Below are 19,302 nucleotides of genomic sequence, written 5' to 3'. Positions count from 1 at the left end.
CCCTTCCTCCTCCTCACCGACCAGGGGCCGGCGCTGCGGCGAGAGCAGCAGGGAAGGAGGCGTGCGGCGCCCGCCCCCAGCGCGCTTCCCGGAGCCGGAGGCGCAGCCAGGCGCTATTCCCGGGCGCTATCCCAGCCTCATCCCGGCGCTCGCCGCAGCACCGAGCCCGCGAGGCGGCCCTTCCCTGCGCAGAGGTGGCAGCAGCAGGCGGCATGACGGCGGAGGAGATGAAAGCGGACGGGGCTCCCTTGGAAGGGGTGGATATCACTCCCAAGCAGGATGAGGGCGTCCTCAAGGTACCGGGCTACTGTTCCCCCATCCTTACCCTCCGCGCTAGCTCGGAGGGGTCCCCGCTCCGGCGGGGAACGGAGGCGGAAAGAGCGGGGGCATTCCTCTTGGCCTGCTAGCGGGTGCTCCCCGGGCTCTCTGGCCCCACCGGGCCCATTGTGTGCCCCGCGGGGAAGGGGACGAGACGGTCCGCGGGCATGCAGGCAAGGCTGGCGCAGCGCGGGCTATTAAACAACAGCGGCGGAGGGCGGGAGCGCGCCCCGGCTGCGCAAGCGCTGCCCGGCCGCCCGCGGCGGCTCCCCGCTCCTCCCGGCTCCCACCGCCCCTACCGGCTCCCACCGCAGCCCGGGCTGCCCGCCGGGAGAGCTCGGGGTCGCGGGGGGGCTGTGCAGGGAAAGGCGCTTCTCGCTGCGGTTTAGCGAAGATGCGGGAGTGGGGGGTGGGGGGGGGCGGGCCGCGCTCTCCGTCCGGCTCGCAGCGCGGGTTGTGGTGGTCTGGGTGAATTCCCGCCCCCCCGGCACGTGTCGGGGGCTGGGAATTAAAGATGGAGCCCCGGCAGGGCACATGTGCTCCGCGGGTGCCCTGCCCGCCGCGCCTCCCCTGGGGCCGCGGGCTCCGGGCCGCAGGAGCGCGGTGCCGCGGCCTGGCCGCCCCTCGGTGCTGCCGGGCAGGTCCCGGCGGGCCCGGGCCGGGCGGCTGCTCTCCTTTGTGCTGGGGAGGCAGGCGACAAGGGCAGCAGGATTTATACCGTGAGGGGGAGTTGCGCGAACTTCCTCTGACAGACGTTGCCTATTTCCATATCTCTAGAAACTTCCTTAGACTGTGCTATAAACTTCAGCGATTATTTAGAAGCGTTATTCAACCGCAGTAAAATTTCGGAGTTAGGGTGTTCAGAAGGAGAAAAGGGCACCACAGCAAAGGCAAAATTCTGGGTTTAACCTTTAGAGCCTTCTAAATTCTGGGTTCATTACGGAGGCGCTGTCTCCCGTTCAGGAGGAGTATCAGGGAGCAGATTGAAGATGTTGGCTGCTATATTCCTGCTTTTTCATGTTTCCTGCTAGCATGCTTAGGTGCGAATTTTTGGGTTTTGCACATGGTACATAGTATGGTATCAGGTCAGAGTTCTCCTCTGCATGGCTGCTCAGATCCCTTGAGCATGGTAGAAGGCAGTGAGGATCTGCCTGATTCATGCAGTACCTGCTTCTTGATGATGGAGAAGCATCAGGTATTTTTTGGGTTGGTTTTTTTTTTTAGAGGAGGGGAGTAGAAAACACTAGCAAACAAAGTGAGGTTGTGAAAATCACAAAAATTGAGATTGTGACATGATAAGTAAAACACCATAGAGGTCATGAAGTCTGGCCTGCGTGGATTTTATTTTTCTTGTATTTGCTGGAATGCAAAATGCACCTATTGAAATCAAGCATCTAGCTCTGAACTAGCCCACATCAATTTTGCACTGGTATTGTTGCAGTGATTCCAGGAGTGTGTTTCTTTGCTCGCTGGCTTTATGTCAGAATAGCATCCACAGATTTTTTTCCTGATATTGCTGAATATGCTTACACAATTCCTAGAATAAGTAATTAAGTTTGGAAATAAACCATTTGAAATTCCATATGAACTGAAAAATCCTGTTTCTCCCTTTGAAAAGGAATTGTAAACCTTACAGAAAACAGGATTGCCATATTCAGGAGTGGAACTTCAGTCTCTTCAAAATGGAACATATGCAAAAGAATAAACTGTATAAATAATGAAAATTATATACTTGTTACTCTAGGATACTTTGTTATGACGCTACAAGAATATGGCATATAGTAAAGTTTAGTGAATTTCCATTAAGTGCAGTTAGTTTTTCAAAATTGCATCAGACTGGCTGCTTTAAAATGCTAGTTTGCATCTGCTTTGTATAGATCTATGTGTAAGCATGAAGTAGGTTAGGTTGCTTACCTGATGCACGTGTTTTTCTCCTAACTTCTTTGTTTCCTTATCTCTGCGAGAGTAGTTGCTTGAACTTTTGCCTTCCTTGGGGAGTAGATTACTTTTGTAATGCTAATAACTGCTGTGGTGCTGGTGCAGGGTAAAGGGATGGTGTGCTGTGTGAGGTGAGGCATCCCTTTTCATGTTGAGCATCCTTTCCTTAGAAAACAGCAGGCAGGATTTTTTTCTAGGTTTTGTTTGTTTGTGGGATTTGTTTTTTTTTTTTTGTTTTGTGCTTTCAGCTTGTTAGTCTGACCTAAGCTGTTGATGGTGAAGCTTTGTTTTTGGATGGAGGGTCCTGGCGTGTCAGTTGCATAGTCAGTCACAGGGATGGTGGGAGGCCAGGTGGGAGATTGACAGTGGTGGGTTGCCAGAAACTGAAATTTGTGAAGGAGGCTCCCAAAGGTCCTTCAGTGAAAAACATAATTGGTATAGAAACATAACATTTAAAGAAGGGATGCCTTGTAACTGCCTTTGAATAGATGTTTATCTTCTATAACAGAAGGTTTTTCAAGTCTCTGTGATGCAAGCAAATAGGGGGGACCTCCACTGGTCCCCTTTTGCCTGGCTAAGATAATGCAGAACTTTGGCTTGGGGCTAGATGGTTTCAATCGGTATTGGAAAAAATTCAAATCTGAACTTCAGGAATTCTTTTATGAGCAAGGCCTCACATCCTTTCCTCTGAGATATATCATTATTATTCTCTCATTTTATATAAACTTCAAATGAACACCACTTTCTGAATAATGTAGATTTATTTAATAATTGATTTGCTGGGCAGGCTGGGGAACCCTCTGAGAAGAAAATCAAATTGTTGTGGCTGTATATGAGACAACTACACTCCATGTCAGAATTGTGGGGAGACAGAATTTTTGTGATAAATAACTTTCAAGTGTTACTCTGTAGGCTGAAAGAACTAACCTGCTTGGGGTGAGACACCACTAACCTTCGTTAAACTGCCTGGTTTAATTAAAATCATTTCAGATTACATGTTGAAACAGACTTTACATGGAAAGAACCACCTCGTTCTCTTGTTTAAGTGCTTTGCCTAGAACACTGAACTCAGGCATGATGGTAGAGAGGTGATGAGGCAAATACTTGAATAAAGAAGAAAAAACCCTGCCTAATGCAGAGATCTGTAAGCTGGTGCCAACTGTTGCCTGTTAAATTCTTGTATCACAGCACAGCCATCTTGAGGTTCTGCATTTGCAGCACTGCTAATCTGCAGAAAGAACAGCCAGTCCATTTCCAGGTGACTGAGGGAAACCTACAAATCCTTTGTCTGCTCAAGATGATAACACATGGATCTAGGTGTTTGTGATTCATGTCCAGTGGGCAGGCAGACTTGATTTCCATGATGTTAATGCTGGTTGCTGTTTTTCTCAGGTTGTCAAGAGAGAAGGCAGTGGGACAGAGTCTCCGATGATAGGTGATAAGGTGACCGTCCATTACACAGGGTGGCTTCTCGATGGCACAAAATTTGACTCCAGTCTGGACAGAAAAGACAAATTCTCATTTGACTTGGGGAAAGGTAATGTTTTGTGTTTGGTGTTGATCAGTTTTGGTAATAATTGAGATGGGATTTCCTTGTGGGGCTCCTTTGCTTTTCAAGATTGCTGCTTGTTTTGAGAGTTTATTCTCTTAGAATGGCCCTGTCAGAATGTCTTTGAGATTTTTCTGAATGAGAAAACCGTGTAGCCTCTTGAGAGGCCTGCTGAAGAATTCACAGGCCTCAGACAAAGCACCCCAGGGGAGCAGATCTGTCCTGAAATGTAGAGGTAGGGTAGTTAAAGGGCAGTTAAATAGCCAGAATATGCATTTTGTTGGTTGGGGTTTTTTTGGGGCCTTAATTGTGACCAGATGCTGGGACAGGGTACACAGAGGCAGCTGTCAGCTGTCTCATGCTGAAACATACATACTCTCTTTTCCACAAAATTCTCAACCCAAATAGGAATCTTTGAGCAGTGCATCTCTTCATTATCAAAATTTTTCATTTTTTGAAAATCTAAGCATCATTGTTCAAGCAAATCTTGTTACACAGTCTTGTATTCTTCCCTGGAAGTTCCTTACCTTCTGCTTTTTAAAAAATAGATAATACCTCATTTTTAAACAAAGAGGTAAATTAATTGTACTGCAATTTGAGATTATATTAAGTGTACGTATTAATACAAGACTAATAGAAAAAGGAGCAGCAATGAGGAGAGCTTGAGTAAGAGGGGGGATTTTGTTACAGTTTTTCTTCCCTTTGGAAGCAATGCTACTACTTTCCTCTTCCTTTCTGTTACAAATGTGTAACTTTTAGTTACCACTGGTGCTGTTCTTTGCCAGCTGATAAGGTACAAACAGAAAAGGCTGTTGGTTTGGATTGTTTTCAAAACAGGAGCAGACAGTGTCTCACCCTGAGGCCTTCCTCTCGGAAGACTTTATTGTTACTTCCTCACACTTGAGACTGTGCCAAGCACTTCAGCTGGTGTCTGTGTTCTGTTAGTCTAGGAAAAGAGTTGTTACACCTAGAAGGAAGAAATGTTTGGGCCAAATTTGGGTCCCTGAGAAACTTTAGAATTTGATTTGGCTTAAAACTTGATGAAGTGGCACCCAATGGTATCTTCTCAAGGAAAACTGATGTACGTAAGTGAGAGTGAGCACAAGTTCTTAATTATTTCTGCTGCCTTAGCTTTTGCATACCAAAAGTGATGATGCTCAGTTTGACCTGATCATGCTTTTCATGTGTGATTGACTTGTACAGGTGAGGTGATCAAAGCATGGGACATTGCTGTGGCCACAATGAAGATTGGTGAAATCTGTCGGATTACTTGTAAACCAGAATATGCCTATGGCTCAGCTGGCAGCCCCCCAAAGATACCTCCCAATGCTACACTGATTTTTGAGGTAAGTGAGAGATGGTCACTAAAACTATGCTTGAAAAGATGTTTGATGCAATATCCTTTCAAAATAGGATTGTTGCATTTTCTAAGGAAAATAATATGGTCAGTTTTGGTTAGTGTGGACAAAATTTTAGTCTAACTGCCACTGTTTTGTAATGGCTCTGTAATGCACTCCCTTGTCTTTGAGTTTTTAAAACATTTGAATGATCTTCAGAGTTCTGTTGTAATTTTGCAGTTACAGGGTGATCTGTAGCAACAAAGTGCAGACTGAGAGGGCAGATTATTCAGTGATAGACTGAAGTAGTTAAGAAAATTAAATTTTTAATCCACTTCATAACATCAGAGCAATGATGTATTAAATGCTGTGATGTTTTCAACAACAGGAAGAGCAATTAATGCCCTCAATAATAAATTTTTTATACTTATTTGTGTTTTCTTTATACATTAACATTATTTCTTATGAGCTATTTAAGGGAGAAAAGCAGTAATTGCCCCATGTAAACTGCTGGAATACAATATTTGAACAGCCCTGCAATTATGAACTCTTTTCTGTAGGGCTGAGTGTAGCCTTAAAGCACCATAAAACCAGTTTGGATTCAGGTTGCTGGTTCATTACCAAAGTGTCTCTGTGCATCCAGGCTACACTGACAAATCTTGTCACCATAGGTGAAGTGCTCTGTGACAGACTCAGCAGTCTTGAGTATGGCAGCTGGGTAACCCAGTTTGACAACTCACATGGCCAGCTGCTCTCCTGGAGATGAGCTGCATGTCTTGGTGAGCATGGACCCAGTTATCCTTGGTGTCTCTCAGCCTCACCAGGAGAGGAGAGACTTTACTTCCTACTGATCTTAAAAGTCATTTCCCCCCACATCTTCTCCCCCCTTCCCAAAAGAGGGTGGAAGTAGCAGCTGTGTCTTGTGTGTTATTTCAAAAGTGAGAATGGTTGCTCAAAATGCAGAGACTTGTGTTTGATTTTTCTATGTAGGATGACATTAAAGCTGTTTCTGGAGCATACCCTGCCAGTCTCAACAGGGTTTGGAGAGGATGCTTTTTTTTAACTGTTGAAACAATTCAATTTGCCTTCAACTGCTTCAAAATAAATTCTACCTGAGAGAAGGTAGACTCTTTTTTTAAAGTGTGATTTTTAAAATTACTTTGCTGTAAAGGACTTATCAATGGGATGAAATCCTACAACTGGGGACATCAGGAGAGTTTTAAAACTGATGATTGCTTTGAGATTTAATGTTTTATCTGAGAAAGGTGAAAATAGCTCATGGAGTAAAGATTGAAAATTTGTTTAGATTTTATTGGAAACAATAAGCATCTGTTAAGGATAAATTTAGGTTGGGAAAAAACCTTCGAGACCATGGAGTCCAATAATAAATCTGATAATGCCAAGTCTATCATTAAACCATTAACCCAGTGCCACATCTACACCTAAATACCTCCATGGAGGGTGACTCAACCACTTCCCTGGGCAGCCTGTTCTAATGCTAATATCTGTTCTAAACCTCCCCTGATCCACCTTGAGGCCATTTCTTCTTGTTCTGTATTCTTGTTACTTGTTACTTGGAAGAAGGGACTGACCCCATCTGGCAATAGCCTCCTTTCAGGCAGTTGTAGAGTGAGGTTATCCCCAAGACCCTCTTTCTCTTGAGGCTGAACACTCCCAGCACCTCATAGGACTTGTACTCCAGAACCTTTCCCAGCTCTTCTATCCTTCTCTGGACATGCTCCAGCCCCTCTCTGTGCATCCTGAACTGAAAGGCCTAAAACTGAACACAGCATTTGAGGTGTGGCCTCACCAGTGCTCAATATGGGGGACCTGCCCTGGTCCTGCTGGCCACACCATTGGTGGTACAGGCCAGGTGCCATTGGCCTTCACATAGTTGGATATTGAATTTGCTTTGCATTTAGATAGTGTATTTGCATTTCTTTTTTTTTTTTTTTTCTCTTAAAGGTATATTCTGGACTTAAAGGTATAGTCAGTGTAGAAGGATTTAAAAAATATTGCTAGCAGGTAATGTCCACTAAGGGATGACAGCTTGCTCACTTTGAATATGTCAAAATTAATACCATTATTTCTGAAAGAGTATCATGTAGAGCTGTTCATAAACAGAATTTCCTTACATAGCAGTCTGAAGTTACTCATGGCTTAGTTGTATTGGATCAAACTATACATGTTGGAGTGCTGTTTGTTTTTATGCAAGTGATACCAGGTGTAATCAGGGCTGAGCTGATGATTGAAGTGCAAGCTAAAAGCTCAAGGCCTTCTACCTTGGCAGCACAGTGGGGCATTCTTAAGGGCTTAGCACTGCTGCAGAGGGTGCATGTGGACAGCAGCAAGCAGAGAAGCTTTCCTTGTCCTTTAACAAAAGGGAATACCTAGCATTGGGATAAACAGAAGCGTGAACCGCAAGGTGGGATTTGTTCCATCAGACAATGATGCAGTCACCCAGGTTATTCACTTTCCAGTGGGCTTTTCTTGATGCTGCCAGTCCGGCCCCTCCATTTTCTGGGTCTGCTTTTAGATAAAAGTAGTGTTTCATTCTTGAGTCTTTATCTCCTAATGCCTGCCTAAGCAGTTATGCTGAAGGGAAGAGGGGACAAAGAAAAACACCAAAGCTGCCTATGATGGTTTTGTGCTTCCCTAGCAAAATAGCCTGGGGCTCACTGGCTAGAACTTAGATCCAGAAAATTTCCCCAAGTTTTATTAGGTTAAAGTAGTTTCTGGCTAGTATAACTCTCAAGCAGCCAAAGTCTCTTAAGTTTTCATTTTTTAGTTTTACCTAGGTTAACTTTTTATTACTTAATATCAGCAGGTTCTTTCTCAAGTGCCTATCTCCATACTAAAGTTTTGTACAAGTTGCTTTACAAAAGATCCTCTAAAATTTACACTAAAAGATATTTGTAGTTGTGCAATATAATGCATGCCCTATGACTTGGAAGTTATTTTTGTTTTTAGTTTGATCTGCTGATGGTTTTGTTTTTTCTTCCTAATGATTGCTTTTGATGAGCAAAAGGGAGATTATTGCATAGAATAGTATTGTTCAGATCTGAAAAAAAAGGGTAGGTACATACCTCTATGGTGATCAGTAGGATGTTCAGGAATTACTTTTTTTAGACTGACTGGAGAGAAAGACCAGAATATTATTTTTAACTAGGTATCAATTAAAATAAAAAGTGGAAGTACTGGTGGATATTAATTTCCTTTTGTATGCCAGTTACCATAAATTCAGTGTCAGGAACCTCCACAGCATTAGCTCTGAGCTTTTTTTTTTTTTTTTTAAATGAGGTAGTCTAAACAATGCTGATTATAATGGTTTGCTTTTTTGTGCTTAAGAATAGTTTTCACTATTGTTTTACTCAAACATAGGATATGGCTTTTTTTTTTCTTCATAGCAGCAATGACAAATATCTTTTGTAACTAGATTGTTTTTCTATATCATTGTGGTACTCCCAGTTGAAACTGTGATGTACATTTGCTTGGGAGGGCATGTGAAGATTCAGAGATTGAGACTGGATACCTCTCTCCTACATTAGCATTAGCTCTTAAAAATCCTAAACAATTTGTTGCAGCAGCAAGTTTCAAAGATCCAATGAGTTATTAAATTGGTCTAATGAGACTAAATGCAAGGCTTTTTCTTCCCTCCACAGATAGAACTTTTTGAGTTCAAGGGGGAGGACCTCACTGATGAAGAAGACGGTGGCATCATCCGAAGAATCCGTAAAAAAGGGGAGGGCTACTCCAGGCCCAATGAGGATGCACTTGTAGAGAGTAAGTGTGTTGTTACACAAATAGTGAATGGATTTGCTGTGTGGGATGGCAGAACCTTTTCACAATCCACAGCTGCATGTCCTGAGGGAGAGGAATAAGTGGCTTCTCTTTCCTGTTCCAATTGACTTAACAACCTAGAGTAAGCTTTCCTTCTCCTGTTTCTAGCAAAGTTTACATTTTCCAGCTGCAACTGTGTTTTCTGGTGATACTGAATTTGTTGAAATGCTTATCTGATCACAGAAGGTGATTGAGTCTCAAAGTATTTCCATGTGCTGAGGAACAAGAGGGGAAGTCATTCTGGCACTTGTCATCACAGTGGAAAAAAACAAACACTCAAATGAACAAAAAAAAAAAAAAGAGGTTGTTAAATTGAACAGCAGAAATTCTGTTTGCTGCCAGTAGCTGCCATGCCATAGGTAGCTGCTAAAAGAGGAAATACTATTTAGAAGGAGGCTTTGGCACTTTGTGTGTGCTGCTTGTGCAGAACCCCCTGTGCCCTACCTGCCCACTGCCATACACAGATACATTCTGATTTCTCTCTCTGTTCTGGTTTTTGTTACCAGTCCAGTTTGAAGGCCGACACGGAGATCGTGTTTTTGACAAGCGGGAATTGCGGTTTGAGATTGGAGAAGGCGAAAACTTCGACATTCCTCATGGTCTGGAGAAAGCAATTCAAAAAATGGAGAAATCAGAGGAATCTGTGTTCTATCTCAAACCCAGGTATGCTGTTTCTGTGTTTGATACTGGAAGGGCTTATACTGATCATCTGGCAAGAAAGAAATGTTTCATTATAGTGCCTTTCAGCTTTTTTCAGTGCTATGGTAAAAACTTGGATCTGCCCCAAAAAGTAATGTATGAGAAGTATCTAGCTAAGACTACTTTGCCACTTCATAGTGAAGCAGTAGTAGTCCAGAAAAAAAATTTTCATAAGTCTCCGTAGTGTTGACCTCTGAATATTTTTAAAAAACATTGTTGCTCTCTAACTTAGATTTCTGTGATCCCTCTTCATGGCTTACTGTAAAACAGTGCATATGTAAACTTGGATATAGGCAGAAATATTTCTTTACAGTGAGAATACATCTGAAATAAGTGGAGTTGCACATATTGTTTTCATCAGACTTTAATTTATTTCAGCTTTTATTGAGTTGTTTTTTTTTTTTTTAACTGTAACTGAGTCTGAAGGGAGCAGAAAAGGTAAGCAATGTAATCTAGAGGGGTTTTCTGTGAATATGCAGCTTCTTAATGGAGTTGCATTGAAGTACCTTTCTGTAAGCGTTTCTTGTTTATCAGCTGGGTTAGTAGTGTGTTAAGTGTACAACTTAATCTTGGTATTTATTGTCTTTGCTTTTCTGAGAATAGAACTAAAATACAGGTGCTCTGAAGGCAACACTCAGTTTCAGACCATGAATATTTAATATTATAGGTGTAATTTGAAAGTTAGTTGTTTTCATTTGGCTTCTTTTCTTGATGAAGGGATTACTTGCTTTTCCTTAAAGTAAACTAATAAAATGATAGGAACTGCTCAAAGATTAATGAAGTCAACACTAGGTTTCTCCTACTTTCTTCTTGTATTAGCTAATTTAAAAATCGTACCTAGAATTCTTCAAGCCTTTGCCTTGTAATAATAGTTTATGCACATCCCAAATTTGTGTGGGTTTTTTCTGCATCTTCCTATGTAGCAGATATAGCTGGATGAATATTTTTGAACTCTCTTCTTTATAATTTTTGTTTCTCCCTCCCCACTCCCATTTTACAGCTATGGTTTTGGAAGTGCTGGGAATGAGAAATTTAAGATCCCTCCAGATGCAGAGCTGCAGTATGAAGTGAAACTTAAAAGCTTTGAAAAGGTGAGAACAGGAGATGAAATCCCAAATTGATCTGGGGGTGGGGGAAAAAGTGGGAGTGCAGCTTTAAGGATGACAGTGGAATTCTTGAATGGTGATGTGAAACAGGGAGGCCACTGTTGCCTGAGATGATGGTGCCATGCTGGGAGCTCTTGGCTGAAATGATCCTTATTCTTCCTGTATCCCTGTCTGTTGCCCTCTCTCGTGCTCTAGGCTGGTTTTCATTAGCAGTGCAAAGCTCTGCTTTGCCAGACTTATCTCAACCATACTGTTAGTGGGAAACAAAATAGCTACTTGATTTCCCTAGGAGTGATATTGAAGTTGACTGGAACTGTTCCTGTTTGGGTAGGCTAAGGAGTCCTGGGAAATGAACACAGATGAGAAGTTGGAACAGAGTGGCATTGTGAAGGAGAGAGGCACTCAGTACTTCAAGGTAAGTTACAGTCCCCAAGTAATACTAGCATTTCTTAGTCCATGTCATGAGTTGATAATGATGTTTACAGGTTGTGTCATTTCTGAGTGGTGTTCATGGTATTCTGTGAGGTTTTACAGGGAGAACTGGAGAGGAATGTATCAAAAAAAGAAACTCAGTTGTATTATCCAAAGAACTAACTCTTCAGGGAGCTCTATTTGCTGTATCTACAGATAACACTGTGGGGTGTATAGTTCCTGCTGTGGGACAGTGCTATGAATGAATAACATTCATTTGGGTAGAGATGTGTGGAGAAGCTGTTTAAGCTCTTTTCTAAAGAAAGAGTTTCCTATCATCTTTGTATTGCCTTTTGAGAACGCCCCATCTTCCCTTATTTTTGCATCTAAAGTTGAATATAAAGGTAGGTGTTCATTGAAGTCTCAATGCTGGCATATACCCCTAGCTCTAGTGGGGAACTATTTAAGCATTCCTAAAGATTTTCTGATTCTGTTCAGGAATGCTTCTCAGAAGTAGTGTATTTTTGATGATAGTAGTTACTTTTTGATCAAATGGGGATTTTAGACCTATTGCTCAAGGCAGGCAAAAGGGATGAGAGGGAGATAAAAGTTACTGTGATAAGCTGTGTGATTATTGAACTGCCTTGTTTACAGGAGGGGAAATACAAGCGGGCAGCATTACAGTATAAGAAGATTGTGTCATGGCTGGAGCACGAGTCAGGACTCTCTGAGGAGGAGGAATCAAAAGCCAAAAGTCTGAGGCTTGCTGCCCACCTTAACTTAGCCATGTGCCATCTCAAGCTAAAGGAATACTCCCAGGCTTTGGAGAACTGCAACAAGGTAGTAGGAGTTTATTTATTCTTAAGCTGCACAAGTAGTCTGACAGTTTATCTCTTACTTTAAACATTTTAGGGACAACAGGCCATGTGGTGTTTGGTCTTTCTTACCAGCTGGCATTTGGGTAGTACAGAATTTTTAGTACACTAATAATATCCAACAGATTATTTTCATAATTAGTGCCCTTTGAACATCTTTTACTAGCTTGCTGCTATATTGAGAATATTCAAGTATATAGAAATAAGAAACACTTGAGGTCATGTTGGCAGAGGTCTTTCAAAGAGCAGGATTAGTCCCTGACTAAATCTTAGACTTGCTTGTTCTCTTGTCAAATAGCCTACTATATTCATTCCTCTTTGTACTTACTTCTGCTGTATTCTACTCACTTTATTAGTAAGCCCTGACAAGACTCATAAGTCTACATCAGAAAGTACAGTTCCTAGCAGTTGCTGGTGTTCTGACTGCATATAGTATTTATAAAAGAAAAATAACTACTGTTTGTGGTTTGCTTTTGGTTTTTTTTTAATGCAGGCACTTGAATTGGATAGCAACAATGAAAAAGGCCTCTTCCGGCGTGGAGAAGCTCACTTGGCTGTCAATGACTTTGAGCTGGCCCGAGCTGATTTCCAGAAAGTGATACAACTTTATCCAAGTAACAAAGCTGCCAAAGTGCAACTGGTGACTTGTCAGCAAAAAATACGGGAGCAGCATGAGAAGGAGAAAAAGATGTATGCCAACATGTTCCAAAGGCTTGCAGACAAAGACTTAAAGGTAAGTAACACTACTCCAAAGATTACAGGAGATGGTGTCATGTGTTAGACAAGGAGCAGTGGTTTAGGTACTCAGCTTGCTTCTTATTACAGATAATTATAGCAGGAGGACACTCAAGTAGTCTCCTTTGGGGAACATGGATGGAACTCAAAATGCCAACAGTCAAAATGATTAGGCCAACATGTTTGAACAGGAAAACCAGTGGTACCAAACATTGCACAGAAAGCTTTACCTATCTCGAGAGTGAACTTGCAGCAAACATGGGTTAATCAGAAAGCAGTTGAAGTGGTGAGATGCAAACATGACAATGTTCTAGAACTGAAAAAAGCACCTATTTCTCTACAATCTGTTGCAAAGAACAGGCTGTTCTGGTGCCCAGGATGCCCATCTAGTGAGAACTTGTCATACAGAGGGTGCTGAGCACCATCTTGCTTCTCATGGAGACATTAGGATGTGATTGATGGTCTCCATTACAAATGTCACAGATTATGAAGTGTCGGAAGATTCATTATTCTGCTGTATGTATGGTTTTCCTAATAAGCTTTCACTAGCATTTTAGCAAAAAAACTAGTTCATTTAATAACAGCAGTATGTAAATACAGGCTATAACAAGATTGTATCAAGCTAGAAAGAAATATTTCAGATTACTGGTGTGAATCGTATATCCTAAGAAAGCATTCTGCTTCTTTTCTTTAAATCTGATGGTCTGGAAGGAAAAGACAGACCTGGAACTTCTCAGATAAATCTGGGATTTGTATTTGACTCAAATTTCCTCAGTAACACTGAGGAGTGCAGAAGCTTTTATCTTGTGAGGTTATTTTCACCTTTCCAGAATATGCATGGAGAATATAAAAAATTGTCAGATATTGGCACAGTAATTTGCTTTGGTTAACTGTGTCATTGAGTCTTTCCAGAGGCATGATGTCCTCAGATGAGTGTATCCTGACAGTTCAGCCATTTCAGACTGTCAGCTGACAATTTTCTACATTAAATGCTTTACTCTGCCTCTTCTCTTTTTGGCTAAAGCAGCCTGATGTCAACAGTCCTTGTGTATTGGAGCTTAAAAGAAAGTATTCTGTCCTTCTAGACATAGTAATGTAAAGTCACACAGTATCTTAATTCCTTTAGTAGGCTTTAAATAAAAATCTCAGAAAGATAAAGATACAGCAACTAAACTAGAATTATTTCACTGTTGGGAATCTTCGCTTTTGAAATGGCAGGATTTCATTGCCAGCTGCCAGGCTGTTGTGAAGGTTCCTTTCAGATAGCACAGCTGCTGGGAATCTGGCTTCCTCCACTAGGTGTGGGACACAACGAGATCTGTTGAGATGGGAAGAGTGGATTGCTGAAACAGGCTATACTCACTAAAAGTAAAAAAGCCTTCAAGCTTTTTTCAGCTCCTAAGACAGATAATTGGTCAAGTAATATTCTTGGCAAAAGGCAGATTTGTAGTCTTTGCCCTGCAGACTGTTTGGGATATTGGAAGAACATGGCACTCAGTCCCAGTTTTTATCTGCTGTCTGGGATAGCAGATCTCCTTGGGATAGAATCTGTTTAAAGTTGTAGAATCCTTTAGGTTGGATTCCAGCCAAATGTAAATTAAAGGTCACCAGACACAGGATTTGAGGTGTGGCCTCACCATTGCCAAGTACAGAAACACAATCCTTGCCCTGGTCCTGCTGGACACACGATTGCTGATACAGGCCTGGATGTCACTGGCTGGTGAATTCTTCCCAGATCTTGGGAATGTGCAATGTGCTGGGCTTTTTTTCTCTGAGCCATCTGGCCTGCCTTAAACAGATACGGTTTTATATGAAATGGGATTAATGGAACTATAAACTGTACAGGATGCTTACTCCATGGGCAAGTCTTGAGGTAGTTTTCTTGCAAGAAAAGCTTGTTTACTGCATTTATAGTGCTGCTTTAGCTTCAACGGTGTCTATTAGTAGTGGTGTAGTAGAATTTCAAAGTTCTGAAGAAGAGAGTTTGTTTACTAAAGGTCTTCGATTGCTAAGAAGATAGCTTGGACTGCAGTTCTGATAGTCCTGACATAGTCTGTTAAATTCAACAGCTCCTCTTGCATCAGTAGTTCATTCCATTAGTTTGAAAAGGTCACATATGTAAAGTGTGAATTTTTGGAGGGTCAGGATGTTGATCACCTTAAGCCCAGGATTGTTAGCCAACAGATTTTCTGTGGAGACAAGACTAAGCTCTTGTGTGCTTTATGAAATGCTTCTAAGGATGAAAAATTGACCTTTGCATGAATGTTCTTTTAAATGTGGTTTTGTGTTGCAGCCAAATTGCTGTTAGATTTTAAGGATTCTACCCCTCTCCCAGCATTGCATGCTTAAGACTTTGGTTGGTTTTGTCTGGTTCTCATCTAAGATCATCATGAAACAAATGGGTCAAGATGCTGGACTGACGGGTGGAATAGCAATTTCATTGCACTAAGTTTTGAGATAATCAAGCCATTTTTACCTCCCCTTATTGTGCTTAAAAATTATTGCAAGGTCAGGATGTGCTACTGTAATGTCCTAGTGTAAAAGCTGACTTGGAGCCCTATTTCATGACTCTCTGTCTTCCACATCTTTTTATGAGGAGGATGCACAAGGAGAGGGCTTTAGAGCAGCCACATTGTCAGATCATATTTTCTTCCAGTTAAGCTCTTGCACAGGACATTCAAATCACTGTTGTTGAGTTTGAAGTGTTTCTTCACAAAACTAGTTGTTTAACTAAGATACTTCTTGTGCTAAGTGCAAGTGTGCCTTGTACAATTTGGGTCTGGGTAGACCATGGGAATGGCTGAAAATTAATGACATTGATATTGAAGCAGGGCAAAAACAGTTCCTGCAGAAGCTTTGTAAATCAATTTCAGTTAAAAGATTCTAAGAAATTGTGTGGCAAGTGGGTGCATGCCACATTAAGAATCTTAACCACCTAATATCAGTATTATATTTTGGCCTCCTCTACACTGCTTCTGGTTTCTTAGATGCATGAACATTTTTGGCTTCTCTTGGCTGAAGATCCTAACATCTTAATTCAGTCTGGCAGTGTAGACAGGCTTTCCAAGTAGTAAGAATCAAACAGTGTTTGTGCTAGCAGTTTTGTACAACATACTAATGCATTTTCTTTGTCTCTCTATTTAGTCATCTGCTACTCTTCAGACAAGCCACACTGAAGATGCAGAAATGAAAGATGCGCAGAATGGAGTTGAAGATAAATCAGAAGTTGAAGCAGAAGCATAAAAAAACCCCTATTCCATTAGTTTTGTAAATGAATGAATTTCCAGTGAATTAGACCTTTATTTTTCTACCTGGTTGGATAGTGGCTTCAAGGGAGCAGAGGCTGAAGCCACCATGCCACAGTCAGTTACAGCTTTATGTGGCTGTTCAAGAAGCTGAGTGGCAGCATAAATCTGGTTTAATCCTAGTGACTTTATTTATTCATTCAGCCTCTGTTAATGTTTGGGTTCTGTCTGGATTTACTCTGCTTGTTTTATTTGCATTTTCATAGAATCATAGAATGGCTTGAGTTGGAAGGGACCTCAGAGATCTAGTTCCACCCCCTTGCTATGGACAGGGACACCTTTCACTAGATCAGGTTGCTCAGAGCTCCATCCAGCCTGGACTTCCAGGGAGCATCTACAGCTTCTCTGGGCAGCCTGTTCTAGTGCCTCACCACTCTCAGAGCAAAGAATTTGATCCTAATACCTAATCTTAATCTGCCCTCTTTCAGTTTGAAGCCATCCCCCTTTTGCTGTCACTGTTTGCCCTTGTAAATAGTTTCTCTCCATGTTTCTTGTGGGCTCCCTTTAAGGTACTGGAATGCCACAGATTGGTCACCCCAAAGCCTTCTTTTTTCCAGGCTGAACAATCCCAGTTCTCTCAGCCTTGTCTCATAAGGAGAGGTGCTTCATCCCTCTGATCATCTTGGTGGGCCTCCTCTGGTCTTGGTCCAAAAGGTTAATGTCCTTCCTGTGCTGGGGTCCCCAGAGGTGGATGCAGTGTTCCAGGTGAAGTCTCATCTGAGTAGAGGGGTCAAAATCCCCTCCCTCCCTTCCCTGCTGCCCATGCTGCTTTGGATGCAGCCCAGGTTACAGTTGGCCTTCTGGGCTGTGAGTGCACATTGCCAGCTCATGTCTAGCCTCTCATCCCAAATCCTTCTTGGCAGGGCTGCTCTGGATCTCTTCATCCTCCAGCCTTTATTGATACCAGGGGTTGCCCCAACCCAGGTGCAGCACCTTGCACTTGGCCTTATTAAAGCCTCATGAGTTTCACATGGGCCCACTTCTCAGGCTTGTCCAGTGGCATCCTGTCTTTCAGGTGTGTCAAGGGACTGCTTAGCATGGCATCACCTGCAAATTTGCTAAGGGTGCACTCTATTCCTTCATTCATGTCATTAATGAAGATGACAGTAACACTGGTCCCAATAGGGACCCCTGAGGGACACCACCTGTCACTGGTGTCCATTGGGATGCTGAGCCTGTAGATATGATCATCCAGCCAATTCCTTATCCATCCAACAGTCCACCCATTGAATCCACCTCTCTTCAATTTAGAGATGTTGTGGGGAACTGTGTCTAAGCCAGAAAATTACTGAAATGGAGGTAAATGACACATGTAGCCCTTCCCTTGTCCACTGGTGGATTCACTCCATCATTGAAGGCCACTAGGCTGCTCAGATGGGACCTGCCCTTGGTGAAGCTGTGCTGACTGTCCCCAGTCACGTCCCTGTCCTCCATGTGCCTTAGCATAGCATCTAGGAGGATCTGTTCCCTGATCTTCCCAGGCACAGAGCTGGGGCTGGCAGGTCTGTAAACCTGTTTTGTCATCACTGTTTGTTTCTTTCTGGTTCCAGCTTACTTTAATCCCAGGTTCTGCTTTCTAACTTTGTTTCCTTGATTTGCTTCAAGTAATCAGCTTTTTCCAGGAGTCCTCACACGAGACTTAAGAACAAATTGTCGCTCCCAGGTCTTCTGCCTTGGGATTGCCCTCTTTCCCCTGTTCAGTAAGGAGTCCCTTCCACTGAGTATTGTAACCTTTCTTGTATGCCTCCTCTTTGCAAATTGCTGAAGGTGAAGACTGTGAAGTCACAGCTTAAGTAATAAAGCTCCAATTAAACTCAAGAAAACTTAACTTTTCGTGGGTTTTTATTGGAATTTGCCCAGAATTGAGAGAATTTACTGTCTTTTGATCATTCAGTGTTTTCATGTCCACATAGCCAGTGTCCTGATTATTTTTCTTTGTTGTTTGTTTGTTACCATAGAAAATTCCCACAATATTTGATACAGTATTTACCCATATATTTGCAAAAGGGAGAAATTACTGGAAACTGCAAAAAAGCAAGTCTGTAACCTATGCATAGAGCTTGTTCTATATTCATATTGCTACCTTCCTCTTCACATTGTAAAACTGGACCAGAGGAGAAAAATATATATACACCTGAAAGTGACTAGCTTTGAAGTGAAAGTAAGTGATAATGGCTTACACATTGCAGATATTTCTAATGAACTACAAACTCCTGAGTGATTCTAATGTCTGCTTACCCAGATCTCACAAGAAAGCTATTACTCGGTATTCTGCTTCTTTCTGCAGTTTGTGTGTCTTGTTTGGGGGTGGGTGTACTTTTGAATTTTGTGGGGGCTTTTGGTTGGGGTGGGCTTTTTTGTTTGTCTGAAGGCATGGAACATAGTACTCAACTGTTGTTTATCCTATCACGTGGTGTTAAATTCAGCATCTCCAGTCCTGTTCTGAGACAGGGGCAGAAGAGGCATTTTTTTGCCTTCTCTGCAGAAGAAAGGTAGAAAAATCTGTTCTTCTCAGATTAAAATAAATGGGCTTTTTTTATGGTGAGAAAGATGTCTTTGCATGGCATGCCATGGGCTGGAATTTGTGTGTATATTGCAGAGAGTATTCCTGTTTTAACATGTAATACACTGTGAATTTCTGTTCTCCTTTGCTGAAACAGAAGTAGTGTGTAAGCACTTAACTGGTGGGGGCTGGGGGAGTGCAGGTGCCTGTCCTGCAGCAGTGCCAGCCCTGCTCACAGCCTGGAACTGTCACCAAGTGGTGCAAGGGCTGCTTCGAGTGCTGCCCTGGGCCCCAGACACCACACTGAGTGAGTTGGAGCTTGGTTGGAGAGCTGGAGCTGCAGCGCTCTGAACCTCATGGGGCAGGTGGGGTAGGACAGAGGCAGGAGAGGTGCTTGGGAGGTCACTTGGTTTGAGGAAATGCTGATTTCATTTGCTTAATAAAGCCTTAGGGTTGCCAGCTAATGAGGGGTGATTTTCATGAGCTGTGACTGTATTAACAGCCCGTGTATGTGAGAAACTTGTACCAAAGCACTATCCGCTCTTGTGGGAAACAACCCTGTGAGTGTCAGCTGGGGTTAGAAGAAGGGATTTATGACTTGGAAAAACAGTGAAGGGGGACAGGAATGCCAAGCCAGAGTACTTATTCTTCAGCAAGTAAATACCTTGATTTGTTGCTAATTATTC

General features: G+C 42.4%; 1 protein-coding gene across 1 annotated transcript; it reads left to right on the top strand.

Moving 5' to 3' along the window:
• Nucleotides 1-22: 22 nt before the first annotated feature.
• On the top strand, nucleotides 23-17,941 carry FKBP4 (FKBP prolyl isomerase 4). Its single transcript, XM_079298854.1, has 10 exons — nucleotides 23-296; nucleotides 3,649-3,793; nucleotides 5,009-5,151; nucleotides 8,805-8,925; nucleotides 9,489-9,645; nucleotides 10,682-10,772; nucleotides 11,119-11,202; nucleotides 11,853-12,038; nucleotides 12,567-12,806; nucleotides 15,953-17,941. The coding sequence occupies exons 1-10, from the start codon at nucleotides 213-215 to the stop codon at nucleotides 16,049-16,051; spliced, it is 1,350 nt and encodes a 449-aa protein (XP_079154980.1). The 5' UTR covers nucleotides 23-212; the 3' UTR covers nucleotides 16,052-17,941.
• The last annotated feature ends 1,361 nt before the right edge of the window (nucleotides 17,942-19,302 follow it).

Source organism: Erithacus rubecula (genome assembly GCF_903797595.1).
Source record: "Erithacus rubecula genome assembly, chromosome: 1".
In the NCBI taxonomy this organism is placed as follows: Eukaryota; Metazoa; Chordata; class Aves; order Passeriformes; family Muscicapidae; genus Erithacus; species Erithacus rubecula.
The sequence above is the reverse complement of the archived record's forward strand: the minus strand, read 5'-3'. Positions and strand labels throughout refer to the sequence as shown.

What these genes read in the sequence shown, in the direction of transcription:
- FKBP4 (XM_079298854.1), top strand. Translation starts at nt 213, where the DNA reads ATGACGGCGGAGGAGATGAAAGCGGACGGGGCTCCCTTGGAAGGGGTG. An exon ending in AGGATGAGGGCGTCCTCAAG is followed by an intron (nt 297 to 3,648) that starts GTACCGGGCTAC and finishes TGTTTTTCTCAG; the next exon opens with GTTGTCAAGAGAGAAGGCAG. An exon ending in TGAGGATGCACTTGTAGAGA is followed by an intron (nt 8,926 to 9,488) that starts GTAAGTGTGTTG and finishes TTTTGTTACCAG; the next exon opens with TCCAGTTTGAAGGCCGACAC.